We start from the raw sequence: 14,513 nt of genomic DNA on the forward strand, positions 1-14,513 counted from the left end.
GGTGAGTCCTGCAGAAGCGTGAGCTATGTACGCAGTGGGGAACCAAGGCCCAGAGAGGTGAAGGGGGCCTTGGTGCAACATAGCAAGACAGTACTGCTTGGAACTGGTTCCTGGGATTCTGGCCCTGTATGATATGCTCTTTTGGACACAATAAACCATATGCCAAAAGCTGGAAGTGGAAGCCCTGGAGTGAGGTCAACCAGTGACAACAGGCTCCCATGGACTGCGTGTGAATACTCAAGAGGCCATCTGTAGAAAATCCTTACCTGTAAGTGCATCCCACTCAGCCCTCCCTTAGAAAATCCCAAGTAGTTTCTAGAACTTTAGAATACCTGGGTGTAATTAGCCCATGAGATCATAAGGGCCTTGGAAGAGGGTGGTGGCCTCTGACCCCACTTATTCTGGGCACCTCTGGGCCTCAATGACCTCCCTTCCCCTGAGGCCCAGCCTCATTCCCTGGGGTAGTCTCTCCCTCCAACCTCCTGGAAGGTGGGAAGAAGGGAAAAGGGCACTGTGGTGACACAGATATTTCTGTTAGAACCATCCTGACCAAAGTGGCCTATGTTATTATACTCAGAAGGAAGTGGTGGGTGGCAAGCCTGGCTAAGAGTAGCAGCTGATGGCAACCAGCAGCATTTGCACCAACAAATCTTCTGTGTGTGTCTGAAATGAGAACTTTACCCTGGTTTGTCCTGGGTTTGTAGGCAGTCAAGCCTGGTGGACTGCGGGTAGGGGCGGGGGAGGCCCCAGCCAGCTTTTCCTGCCGCCATCTACGTCAGCCAGGGGCCTATTGGTCCCCAAGCAAGCCCAGAGGCTCCCTGCTGCCACATCCTTGCTTATTCAACATTTTATTCATTTAAGCATCATGAAGGAAAGGGTTCATTGTGTTCATACTGAAGACTGGAACTAGGGAGGTCATCAGGAATGGAGGTAGGGATGCGTGGGTGGCTCAGCGGTTGAGCAGAAGCTTTTAGCTCAGTGTATGGTCCTGGAGTCCATATCGGGCTCCCCCAGGAGCCTGCTTCTCCCTCTGCCTATCTGCGTCTCTCTGTGTCTTTCATGAATAAATAAATAAAATCTTAAAAAAAAAAAAGAGGAATGGAGGTAGCCCTCCAAGCTCTCTCCACTTCCCATTCAGAAACCTCGTGATTCTCTCTCATAAGATCTATTTCTCTGTATGTCTGTGTGGTTCCCTCCTCACTTTTGACTGGCCAGTCCCCTTTGTGTCCTCCAGTTTCTGTTCTGAAGAAACCCAACTGGGGATCCCTGGGTGGCTCAGCGGTTTAGCGCCTGCCTTTGGCCTGGGGCGCAGTCCTGGGGTTCCGGGATCGAGTCCCACGTCGGGCTCCTGGGGTGGAGCCTGCTTCTCCCTCTGCCTGTGTCTCCGCCTCTCTCTCTCTCTCTCCCTCTCTCTCTATCATGAATAAATAAATAAACAAAAAATCTTTGAAGAAACCTAACTGATTGTTCACCTGCCACCAGTGTCTTATTTAATTTTATATATTAAATTAAATATATAATTTAATTTGGGCCTTCACTTTCAATTCCCTCAACCACTCCTTTTTGGACAATACAGCTTTTTGCTCCTAAGAGTCTAAACTCTGGAAACCAAAAGCCTCTTTATTATCCTTAGGGGAAGGAAGAGCCCCAAGCATTCACTTATCATTAAATATTTGCTGACTACATATTCACTGACTATGCTCCAGGCACTGTTTTTGGTACTGGGGATACCTCAGTGAACAGCAACAGCAAATAATCATACTGTCCTGGGAGGTTTTTTAAATTTTTTTATTTATTCATGAGAGACACAGAGAGAGACAGAGAGGCAGAGACACAGGCAGAGGGAGAAGCAGGCTCCATGCAGGGAGCCCAATGCGGGACTCGATCCCGGGTCTCCAGGATCAGGCCCTGGACTGAAAGCGGTGCTAAACTGCTGAGGTACCCGGGCTGCCCCCTGTCCTGGGAGTTTATATAGTAATAGAGAAGATGGACAATAAACCAGATGGATAAGTAAATTAGTTAGTATAAGCAGAAGTCTACAAGTGCTAAGGAGCAAAGTTCAAAGGAGATGATCCAGGAATGAGCCATGAAGCTTTCTTGGGAAAGCCAAGCAAGAGAATAGCAAGTGCAAAGGCCCTGCAGCAGAGGTATGATGGAATAAGCCAAGGGCAAGGACAACAGTGTAGTTGAAAAGGAGTGAGCAAGAGGGGGACCAGGTTTTAGAGAGATAGTGAGGTGTCTGATAGGTTAAATCTTTCTAAGCCACTATGAGAACTTTGGCTTGTATTTTGAGTGAAATAGGGAACCGCTGGAGGGTTTTGAGCAAGAAAGTAACATGATCTGATCTATATTTTAATTTTTTTAAAAATATTTTATTTATTTATTCAGGAGACACACACACACACACACAGAGAGAGAGAGAGAGAGAGAGAGAGAGAGAGAGAGACATAGGCAGAGGGAGAAGCAGGCTCCATGGAGGGAGCCCAATGTGGCACTTGATCCCAGGACTCCAGGATCACACCCTGAACCAAAGGCAGATGCTCAACCGCTGAGCCACCCAGGCATCCCTGATCTATATTTTTAAAGAATCCTACTGGCTTCTGTGTGGAGAACAGACTTTGGTAGGGGCAAGGCTGGAAGCAGGGGGACCACAAAATCCAGACACAAGGTGATGTTGGGTCAGACCAGGGAATGAGCTATGATGAAGATGAGAAATGGCTAGACACAAAGTCTTGTTTACTCTCTTGAGTAAAGCAAGAGAAAATTCTCTCTTGTTTTCAGATGAACCTCTAGAAAAATAAGACATAACTGAAATCATTTTACCTTACAAAGGACACAGAAGACCTGAGGCATCCAGGCCATGGGTTCCATCTTAGATGCACAGATTTAAAAAAAAAAAAAAAAAGATGCACAGATTCTGGGTACCCCAGAACTTCCCAGTCTAGGATCTCATTTGTCACTTCCCTGCAAGATGATATGCTTGAGTCCATTTTCATGGAATGATGGGACAATTGGTAAGGAAACATCTAAGCCATCCTGAAGAGAGCTGGCATCTGTTGTGTTGAGTCTACACAAGGTGACCTTTGCCCTGGGCATTGATCTTGGTATATGTGCTGCTGAAGCGAGCACTTGGGCATTGATCTTGGGTACGGTCAGTTGTCATCATGCCAGCACCATCAATTTCTTTCTTCTTCTTTTTTTTTGTTTAAGATTTTATTTTTAAGTCATCTCTATCCTCAATGTGGAACTCAAACCCACAACCGTGAGATCAAGTGTTGCAAGCTGCACCCACTGAGCCAGCCAGGTGCCCCAGCACAATCGGTTTTGTACTGTTCATTTGATGCAGCCGAGATAACATCAAACAGAAAACACCTACTGAAGCTAATTTCCTCAGGATGGGGTGACAGTATGGTTAATGCTCTGAGTTTCAGGCTCTTCTCTAGGTACTTTGTCTATTTAAACCCTGTGGAGTCATTGGTTAACTAAGTTAGAGCAGAGTGTGGACAGGCAACAAGGCCCTTGAAAGCCATGCCAACAATCTCGGACATGATCTTATGTATGCAAAAGGGGAATTACCCGAGGTTGTAAAGCCTAAGAGAAACATGCTTAGGTTTCTCTAGGTTAATTTGGAATTCCCCAGGAGGTAGAACCTTCTCTAGAGGCTGTGGAGTGGAGGAATGGCTGTAGTGGCTGTAATTTGTTCCTTGAGAACTGATGGGGGTTTGAACAAATGGAATGGAATTGAGAGACCAAATTGGGCCCTCAGAGAGAACTGACAACCTGAGATATGATGAAGGCTAGTGACTAACGAAGTGTGTGTGTGTGTGTGTGTGTGTGTGTGTGTGTGTGTGCGCGCGCGCGCGCAAGCGCGCATGTAAGGAACATCCTGCCTCAGGACTTCCTCACGTGATCCCAGCCTGGGATCTCTGCAACCCAGCTCTTCAGGGAAATCACCTGATCTCTCCAACATGGAGCCCCTGACACTCTAGAATTCTCAGGGCTTACTTGTACTTTTGTAGCGTCCTCAGCCTTACAGTCCTCAAACAGATGGGAAAAAAATTCTTTTGTTCTTTTAAACTGAAAACCAGAATCTGATAAATATGTAAATGAGTACACTTGCCTGCTGATGCATACACATAAACTATGATCCAAGCAACGAAGACTTACTTTGAGATCATTTCCTGAATTCTTTCTGTTCCAGGTGTTATTACTGATAAACTTGAAGTTTCTATAAACTTAAGCCCTAATTCAAGAATCTAAATTTTGATTATTTGAGAGAGACAGAGCACACAAGAGCACAAGTGGAGGGAGGGGCAGAGGGAGAAGGAGAAGCAAGCTCTCTGTTGAGCAGGAAGCCCTGACCTGGGGCTCAATCCCCGGACCCTGAGATCATGACTTGAGCCAAAGGCAGACACTTAACTGACTGAGTCACCCAAAAGCCCTAAGAATCTAAATTTTGAAGACAGTCTAAAGGAAAACCTTCACTCTAGAGAGGATCGATTTGACTATTAATTCTGGGTTAGATGTTCTGTGGTGAGATAATTACAGTTTTTCCAAACAGGTCCAACCTGTGTGGTTAATTACTAGAACTAGTTCTAGAACTAGAACTAAACTTATATATATATATATATATTGTGTGTGTGTGTGTGTGTCAAGAAGACTGTATGGCTCTAAATTGTTTGAGATTTACAAGTGCGGGCTGTATGTTAAAAGGGAGCATTTATCCTTTCACTTTACACACTTCTGTAATGTTTGAGTTTTTATTCTTTCTATGTTTGAATTTTTAAATGTGTATTCTTTTTTGTAATTTCAGAACAAAAGATTTTGATTAGCTGTAAATTGTAACTACTGTACATAGTATCAAAGGACTCAGCCCAAATTATCTGATTTTAACTGAATTTGAAAAAGACTATCTGATATTATCTAAGTACCAGAAGGCAACTTGTCAGTTGCAACTGCCTAGCAGCAGATTACAGATAATCTGTTTGCAAAAGTCTTCCCCAGGGGCAGTAACACTGGCAGTGGCTTTGCAAGCTGAGCAGGGTTTCCTCACAACACAGGGAAAATCTGAACATCCTTCCCACTTTCCCATAAGCAAATACAAGTTCCTCTATTCTGTTGCATTTTTAATTATTTTTAATTTTTGAAATTACGTAAGTTATACATCCTCCTTGGAAGAAAAAAATTCAGACAATATAGAAATATGAAAATCTTATTCTTCAGAAGTAACTACTGTTTGGAGTTCAGTTGTGTTTCCTTTCAGATTTTACATACACACACACACACACATAATTTCAACTCCTATTTTTCTTTTTTTCTTTCCTTTTTTTTTTCTTTAAGTGGGTTCCACACCCAGCATGGAGCCCAGCATGGGGCTTGAACTCATGACCTTGAGATAAAGACCTGATTGAGACCAAGGGTTGGATGCCTAAGGGACTGAGTCACCCATGTGCCCCTTCATTTTTAACATTTTTTTTCAGATAGAATTCCCATACCATAAGACTCACCATTTTATTTTATTTTTTTAAGATTTTATTTATTTATTCATAAGAGACACATAGAGAGAGGCAGAGACATAGGCAGAGGGAGAAGCAGGCTCCTGGAGGGGAGCTGGATATGGGACTCTATGCCAGAACCCCGGGATCACAACCTGAGCCAAAGGCAGATGCTCAACCACTGAGCCACCCAGGTGCCCCAAGCCTCATTTTATTTTATTTTATTTTATTTTAAAAAATATTTTATTGATTTATTCATGACAGACACAGAGAGAGACAGGCAGAGACACAGGCAGAGGAAGAAACAGGCTCCATGCAGGGAGCCTGATGTGGGACGCGATCCTGGGACTCTGGGATCACACTCTGAGCTGAAGGCAGACACTTAACCTCTGAGCCACTCAGGCGTCCCAAGCCTCACCATTTTAAATAAGTGTACAGTTCAGTGGTTTTTAAAGTTTTTTTAAACTTGATGGCTCAGTCAGTTAAGTGGCTGCCTTTGGCTCAGGTCATGATCTCAGGGTCCTGGGATCAAGCCTCACATGGGGCTCCTTGCTCCTCAGGGAGACTGCCTCTCCTTCTCCGTCTGTGCTTCCTCTCCCTTTGTGCACTCTCTCTCTCAAGTAAATAAATACAAGTTTAAAAAATAAATTAAGTTTTAAAAAATTTATTTAAGGGATCCCTGGGTGGCTCAGCAGTTGAGCGCCTGCCTTCAGCCCAGGGCGTGATCCTGGAGTCCTGGGATCAATTCCCACATCGGGCTCCCTGCATGGAACCCGCTTCTCCCTCTGCCCATGTGTCTGCCTCTGTGTGTGTCTGTGTGTGTGTGTGTCTTTCATGAATAAATAAATACGATCTTTAAAAAATAAAATAAAATAAAAAATAAAATAATTTAAGTCATGTCTACACCCCACGTGGGGCTCAAAATTACAACTCTGAGATCAAGAGTCACATGCTCTTCCTACTGAGCCAACCAGGCATCCCTATTCAGTAGTTTTTAATATAGTCATAAAATTGTACAATCATCAGCACTAATTCCAGAACATTTCCTCACCCCAAAAAGAGACCCTGTACTCATTAGCAGTCATTCCTCACTCCCCACCATCCCCATCCTGGCAACCACTAATCTAATGTCCTGTCTCTATAGATCTACATATTCTGGACATTTCACTTAAATGGAATAACACAATCTGTGTCTGTGAGTACCTGGCTTCATTCACTTAGCGTAATGTTTTCAAGGTTCATCCACGTCATGGGATGGATCAGTGCTTCATTACTTTTTATGGTTGAATAACAATCTGTTGTATGCATAGACCACATTTTGTTGATCTCTTTATTAGTTGATAGACATTTGCATTGTTTCCAGTTTGGGGCTAGTCATTTTATATCCCCCTGGCAACGTACAAGGGCTCCTCTTTCTCCACACTCACCAACACGTTTTCTTTTCTTCCCTTTTTTAAAAAAAATTATATTTATTTATTCATGAGACACAAAGAGAGAGGGGCAGAGACACAGGCAGAGGGAGAAGGAGAGGAAGAAGCAGTCTCACTGCAGGGAGCCCAACGTGGGACTTTATCCCGGGTCTTCAGGATCACACCCTGGGCTGAAGGCGGCGCTAAACCACTGAGCCAACCGGGCTGCACCTTTTCTTCCCTTCTAATACTATCCATCCCCATGACTGTAAAGGGATATTTGGCTTTGATTTGCATTTCCCTAAAGCCTAATGATACTGAGCATCTTGTCTATGTTAGCAGTTTTTTTATGTTATCCTCAGAGGCGCCTGAGTGGCTCAGTCGGTTAAGCATCTGACTCTCAGTTTTGGCTCAGGTCATGATCCTGGTGCCCTGGGATGCAGCCCTGAGTCAGGCTCTGCGCTCACACTCAGCGGAGAGTCTGCTTCTCTCTCGGCCCTTCCCCCAACTCTCTGCTTGTCCCTTGTGTGGGTGTACGTACGTTCACATGCTCTCTCTCTCTCTCAAATAAATAAAATAAAATCTTATGTATCATCTTCAGAGAAATGTTTATTAAAATTTTTGCCCATTTAAAAGTTGGGCCGGGCAGCCCGGGTGCCTCGGCAGTTTAGCGCCGCCTTCAATCCAGGGCGTGATCCCGGAGACCCAGGATCGAGTCCCACGTCTGGCTCCCTGCATGGAGCCTGCTTCTCCCTCTGCCTGTGTCTCTACCTCTCTTTCTCTCTCAGTGTCTCTCATGAATAAATAAATAAAATATTTTTAGAAATTAAAAAATAAATAAATAAAAGTTGGGCCGGGCAGCCTGGGTGGCTCAGTGGTTTAGCACCGCTTTCAGCCCAGGGCGTGATCCTGGAGACCCGGATGGAGTCCCACATCAGGCTCCCTGCATGGAGACTGCTTCTCCCTCTGCCTCTCTGTGTGTGTGTGTGTGTCTAATCAATTTTTTAAAAAATCTTTAAAAGTTAGGCCATTTGTCTTTTTTACTGTTCAGTTCTTTGTATGTTCTGGATACAAGTCCCATATCAGATATGTGATTTGCAAATATTTTCTCCCATTCTGTGGATATTTTTGTTTTTCAGAATAAAAGTAAGTTACTAAATTTACTGTCTGTAACTTGTTCTTTTTCTTTATCAGTGTATTATTGGAATCCTTCAATGTCAAGAGAAGGCTATGTCACTCTTTTCTTTTTTCCTACCTTATTGTTTTCCTTCTTTTCTCATTTTTTAAAAAAGATTTTATTTATTTATTTGACAGAGAGAGAGCACAAGCACAAGGAATGGCAGGCAGAGGGTAAGGGAGAAGCAGGCTCCCTGTGGAACAGGGATCCCCATGTGGGGACTCGATCCCAGGACCCTGGCATCATAACCTGAGCTGAAGGAAGACACTTGGGCAGCCCAGGTGGCTCAGCGGTTTAGTGCTGCCTTCAGCCCAGGGCCTGATCCTGGAGACCTTGGACTGAGCCAGGGCCTGATCCTGGAGACCCGGGATTGAGTCCCACGTTGGGCTCCCTGCATGGGGCCTGCTTCTCCCTCTGCTTGTGTCTCTGCCTCTCTCTCTCTCTCTCTCTCTCTCTCTCTCTCTCTCTGTGTCTCATGAATAAATAAATAAAATCTTAAAAAAAATAAGAAGAAGAAGGAAGACAACCAACTGAGCCACCCAGGTGTCGCTTATTTTTTCGAGGTGGCACTCCATTATGATTGTGCCACAGTTGATTTGACCAGTTCTATGCTGAACTTTAAAAGACAGAGTCTTCAGTTTGTGTGTTGGTGAAAGACAAGGAACCAGCAGCTCTTGGGCAGGAGGTTGCTACCTACTGTGTTGTCTGCTCCTGGATGATGTGAAAATGCAAGCGGGCACAGGAAGTGTCTCTAACCCTCTTACACTTCCTCTAAACCCATGTGGTTTCACAAGCCCTATAGGCTCACCACCACCCAATGTCACCAGCTTGGCGTCTTTGTGAGAAAGTCTCACTGCAGGAGGCCCTGGGGCATTATTATTTCCCTCTTTTAGTCTGTCTGGTTGCCAAATCCCCAGGGTTCTCTGAGACCGGAGTCTTGATTAGACATCTCCAGCCGCTGGAAAGATGAACTCCTACATCATCATAACGAGGCTGCTGCTGTCCGGGCCTTCCCTCTTCGGTAGGCAAGGGAAAAAATGGAGGGGAAGGCAAGGGACATGTGTCTCTGTCCAGTGAGACCACAGGACTTTGTGGAACTGGAGTAAAAGAGCAGCTAGTGTTCGGTGGGATTGGCCACAGGTGACATGAGGGTTAGGAATCTTGGAGGGAGAAGGGGATAAGAAAAGAAAGAGGTTAGAAAAAAAAAAAGAGGTTAGAGTCCAAAGTAGAGGCAAGGTCTGGAGGAAAAGAGAAGGAAGACACAGGTGGCAACAGAGATACAGAGTGTGGTCTTTATTTTTTATTTTTTAAGATTTTACTCATTTATTCATGAGAGACACACAGAGAGAGGCAGAGACATAGGCAGAGGGAGAAGCAGGCTCCCGGTGGGGAGCCTGATGAGGGACTGGATCTCAGGACCCCAGAATCATGCCCTGAGCTGAAGGCATCTCTGGCTTAGGGTTTTTTAAAAAGGCAGATGGCTAATGGGTACCTGGAGCAGTCGCTGGGGTCTGGTCCTGCCCATGGCACCACTGTGTACCATCTCAGCACTTTGCTCTTTCTGGACCTCAGTCCGTTCATGAACAAACGGTGGGGCAGCTTCTCTGCCATCCTGGATGCCTGGGAAAGAAGCCTGATGCCTGGAAGAAAGCAGGGCCAGAAAGGACAGTTAGGGGCTTGCAAAGGATGATACTAGGCCGCTTGAAGTGGGGGATGACATGGGCCAACCTGAGATCTAATGGAAGGAAGAGCCTGGTGCACAGCGGGGTGGGCAGTAAGGGAGCATTAGATGAGAAGCAGCTGCACAGGGATCAGGGGACCTTGAAACCATGAGTCTGTGGGCAGAAGCCTGAGGCCAATTATCTAGGGTCCTAGGCCCAAGGGAGAAGTGGGTGTGTAGGGAGATGCACCCTGCGATGGGGCAACCTCATCCCACGGGGGGCCCCTTCCATCTGCCTCTATCTCACGGACCAACGCCTTCTCATCCTTCCTTCTTTGCTAGCAGGCCAAGTGGGCTCTGGGTAGTAGGGAGTTGCTGCTTCCAATTTCCCGGAGTCCAGGCTCTGAAAGGGGAAGCCCGAGGGGGAAGGTCTAGCTCTGCCTCCCAAGCAGGCAGCGGCGGGCGGGTGGCCCCAGCAGGAAGGAGCCGGGTCTTTGTGGGTGGGCCGCCCACTTGGGGCACGTGGGCGACCGCCAATCAGCGCCTGCGGCTCTGGGGCCCCCTGCAGGGACCCTGGCTGGCCGGAACCGCTGACCGGCTTGACCGACTGACCGCACCCTCTGGTCTCCCTCAGCCCTGGCCTCAGGCTACAACTTGGAAGTGCAGCACGTGCAGAACTTCTCCTTCCCACACGCCGGGAGGCATTTTGGGTACAGAGTCCTGCAGGTTGGAGACCGGTGAGCCGCCCCTGGCCCCCCCTGCCCCGCAGAGCCAGGACTGGAGACCAGGACACCAGCCCGCGGGGGAGCGGGCGTAGGGGGCGTGGGGGGCGCAGGTCGGGAAACCGGCAGGTGCCAAGGGTCTTCCTTCTGGAGGAGCGAGGCCATCAGATAGTAGGACCAGCACAGTCCATCCTTAAATCTCCACCTAAGTGCCTGATAGAAGGGGAAATATCACAGCCCCTAAAAGGCTTTGCAACACTTCTAAATTCCCCAGTAGCGCTTGGGCTGGACAGTGAGCTCCTTGACAGCAGAGACTTTGTTTCTCTCATTTTTCCCCTCATGCCCAATACATGCCCCAACCTAGCACAGAGTAGATATGTCATAAATGCCTTTTTAAAAAAGATTTTATTTATTTATTTGAGAGAGAGAGAGCACAACCAGGTGGAGGGGCAGAGGGAGAGAGAAGCAGACTCCCTGCTGATCAGGGAGCCAGGTGTGAGGCTCCATTCCAGGACCCAGGAGCCAGGACCAGGATCATGACCTGAGCCCAAGGCACACGTTAGGCAGCGAAACACTGAGGCACCTTCATAAATGACTTTTGAACTGTTGCCTGATTGAGCGAACTTATGTGACATCTGGCACATCATTCTCTGGACCTCAGTTTTTCTAAACTATAAATGGTAAAGATCCTTAACTTTCTAGAATTTTCGCCTCTGAATAGGGAAGAGGTGGGGACTGAGGAGCCTCCCTACAGGGGACAGACTGCGTTGCTTTGAGAAACTTGTGGATCTGAGCCCCCCAATGGGTAGGAGTGGGTGGGTAAAGATGGGACAACTTCATCTCACAGGTGAGATTTCTCATCAGGGTTGTCGTGGGAGCTCCAGGTGAGGGGAACAGCACAGGAAACCTCTATCAATGCCAGCCAGGCACTGGCCACTGCCTACCAGTCAGCCTGAGTGGTGAGTAACTGGTGAGGGGCCTGGGAGGAATACTGTCCCAGGGAAGTCGAGGCTGGCCCCACCACACCTCGGTACCTAAGTTCCTCCAGACCAATCAATCTCCTGGTGCCTACAGGTTCCAACTATACTTCCAAGTACTTGGGGATGACCTTGGCGACAGACTTCATAAGTGGAAAGCTTTTGGTAAGAATCTCATGTAGTGATACTAAGAAAGACAGATTAAAAAGAAGGAAGGCAAAGGGAGTAAAAATCCTATAGAAGATTTCAGGCATCAGAGAGATACCGAATTAATCAGGATTTATTAAGAATGCAGTGTGAGCCAACTATTTTTGAGCTCTTACTTATGTCAGTTTTTTTCCAAATATGAAATGTGCCCATTGACATACAGAGGTGATTTTTGGTGGTACACAAACTTTTGATGTTTTATACTTATATCTTTATTTAATGGCTTCTTAGGAAATATATACCACACATCAAATTCATGATTTCTTGGATCAAACTGCTTGGGGTAAAGCTAAAGTTAAAAAAAAAGGGTAAATTTAAAATAAATAAAACATTACATAAATAAGAGTATGCATGATAGGCAGAAATTGTGAAGTGTACATAAATGACTAGTGGTGCAAAAATGCTGCTTTTATCTCCTTTATGTTCAAGGTACTTGGGTGAGGCAGAGATCAGTATACCCATTTTTTAAAAAGATTTTATTTTATTTAATCATAAGAGACAGAGAGAGAAAGGCAGAGACAGAGGGAGAGGGAGAAGCAGGATCCCCACAGGTAGCCTGATGCAGGACTCAATCCCAGGACCCTGGAATCACGACCTGAGCCAAAGGCAGATGCTCACCCACTGAGCCACCTGAGTGCCCAGTATACAGTATACCCCACAGGTAGCCTGATGCAGGACTCAATCCCAGGACCCTGGAATCACGACCTGAGCCAAAGGCAGATGCTCACCCACTGAGCCACCTGACTGCCCAATATACATTTTACATGTGAGGAAACAGACCCAAGGGTTTAAGAGGCTTGGCCAAAGTCACATGGTAGAGCCAGGATTTGAATCAAATTCCCATTTGATTCTAAGTCCATTGATCTTTACAGTTCATCCCAGCAGCATCTTCAAACATGGGTATATGAGAGGTAGAAGGCTGACTGAGGGAAATATTTATCTAGCATTTTCTTGGAGCTTGATTACTTAGCTACTATTACATGCCAGCCGGTGTACTAAGTTCTCATAGGGTCAGAGGAGTGAGATACAAAGATGATATGAGCTCTGACCTTCAGGAAATTTCAGTCTGGCAGGAAAAACAGTCATAAATGAAAAAAACAACATTGTATATCCCAGGAATAGTGAGTAATTTGGCTTAAACACAGAATGTGTAATTAGAAATGGAAGGGGATTGGCCTGGAAATGTAGGAGAGTCCCCACCTGTAAACAGTATGAATGCCAACCTCCAAAGTTTAAACTCTTCTATAGACAGTGAGTATCCACTGGCATACAGCTTTGGTGGTAGGGATGGAGAAATTCCTAGAAGAGCCAGAGGCAGAATTACCTTGCCTTGGTAACCAGTTGGATGTAGGGAGTGAAGTCAGGAGATGATGACTCTGAAGGTTCTTGTTCTTCGCTGGTGATGCCCAGAATATACAAAGGAAGAAGCCCCAACTCTTTATTTTTTTTTTAAACCTTTGCTTCCTTCAGGCCTGTGACCCTGGGCTGTCTCGGACATGTGATCAGAATGTCTACCTAAGTGGCCTGTGTTACCTTTTCCACCAGAATCTGAGAGGTGTTGTGCTGCAAGGGCGCCCTGGTTATCAGGGTAAGGAGCCGGGGGTCCAGTGGGTAAACATCCCTCCCAGATGGCTGCTCATACAAGGGAAGCAGCCTGGGCAGGCCAACCCGTGGAGACACTTCATCGAGTCCCTTTGTGCCTGGCCTCTGTAGAATGTATAAAGGGCAACGTGGACTTGGTATTTCTGTTTGATGGTTCAATGAGCTTGCAGCAAGATGAATTTCAGAAAATTCTGGACTTCATGAAGGATGTGATGAAGAAACTCAGCAACTCTTCCTACCAGGTAAATCTATTAATTAGTTTTCCTATTTGTAGGCAATAAATACCTACTTGAGCTAGCTTAAGGCATAAAAGAAAAACTCAGTATGAGGTGTCTTCAGAACCTAAAGGAATGGTTGTAACTGGACTTCTGGAAGAGACAAGAACTAAGGAATAGAAAGTTTGTGGGATTTTCTTTAGTTCTCATTTCTGGGGAGTTTTGGTTTGCTTCTGGGTTTTGCTTCCCTCTTCTCTCTCTCTGCACGTTCTTCCTCAGCTTCTTTGGATCACGTGGGCCTGTGGAAAGCTCCTAAATTCACATGTTAAAGTTTCAGGAGGGTTTTTTGTCGTCTCCACCAACCTCTCCCTCTGCAAATTCCAAATTCTTGGAGAATAGATTCTGACTGGCCTCGAGGCAGCCAAGTGGCCGTCTATGGCCCAACCAGCTGTGTCCAGTTTAGCCGGGTCACTCAGCAGAACCATCCCCACTGGGGAGGACAGGCCAAGGACAGGAGTATAGCAGACATCACTGCATAAGGGATCAAAGGTTTATTTAATTTTATTTTTGTGTTTGTGCATACATTACCTCATTTTCAAAAGAATGCTTTGAGACAGGAATGTGGGGGTTGGGTTACCCAGGTGCTGGATAAGAAATAGATTAGAAGGGGCTCCTGGGCAGCCGTGGTGGCTCAGTGGTTTAGCACCGCCTTCAGCCCAGGGCCTGATCCTGGAGACTCAGGATCAAATCCCACGTCGGGCTCCCTGCATGGAGCCTGCTGCTCCCTCTGCCTGTGTCTCTGCCTTTTTCTCTGTGTGTGTGTGTTTCTCATGAATAAATAAATAAAATCTTAAAAAAATAAGGGGCTCCTGGGGGTCCCTGGGTGGCTCAGCGGTTTAGCACCTGCCTTCGGCCTAGGGCATGATCCTGGAGTCCTAGGATCAAGTCCCACATTGGACTCCTGCATGGAGCCTGCTTCTTCCTCTGCCTGTGTCTCTGCCTCTCTGTCTCTGTGTGTCTCCCATGGATAAATAAATAAAATCTTAAAA

At 46.2% G+C, this 14,513-nt stretch overlaps 1 protein-coding gene across 2 annotated transcripts in view; it reads left to right on the plus strand.

The window, feature by feature from the left end:
* The first annotated feature begins 205 nt into the window (after positions 1-205).
* Positions 206-14,513, plus strand: part of ITGAL (integrin subunit alpha L) — a 52,295-nt gene continuing 37,987 nt past the window's right edge. The window contains exons 1-7 of one of the 2 annotated variants that reach the window (XM_055341188.1): positions 206-268; positions 8,999-9,102; positions 10,376-10,478; positions 11,328-11,422; positions 11,538-11,605; positions 13,118-13,235; positions 13,361-13,491. In XM_055341188.1, the coding sequence (XP_055197163.1) occupies positions 9,048-9,102; positions 10,376-10,478; positions 11,328-11,422; positions 11,538-11,605; positions 13,118-13,235; positions 13,361-13,491 (570 nt within the window). In that variant the 5' untranslated portion in view covers positions 206-268; positions 8,999-9,047. Of the gene's footprint in view, positions 269-8,973; positions 9,103-10,375; positions 10,479-11,327; positions 11,423-11,537; positions 11,606-13,117; positions 13,236-13,360; positions 13,492-14,513 lie in introns of those variants that run through there. The other variant, XM_055341189.1, reaches the window with a different exon arrangement.

The sequence above is a fragment of the Nyctereutes procyonoides genome, unplaced genomic scaffold (assembly GCF_905146905.1).
Source record: "Nyctereutes procyonoides isolate TBG_1078 unplaced genomic scaffold, NYPRO_anot_genome, whole genome shotgun sequence".
NCBI classification, from domain to species: domain Eukaryota; kingdom Metazoa; phylum Chordata; class Mammalia; order Carnivora; family Canidae; genus Nyctereutes; species Nyctereutes procyonoides.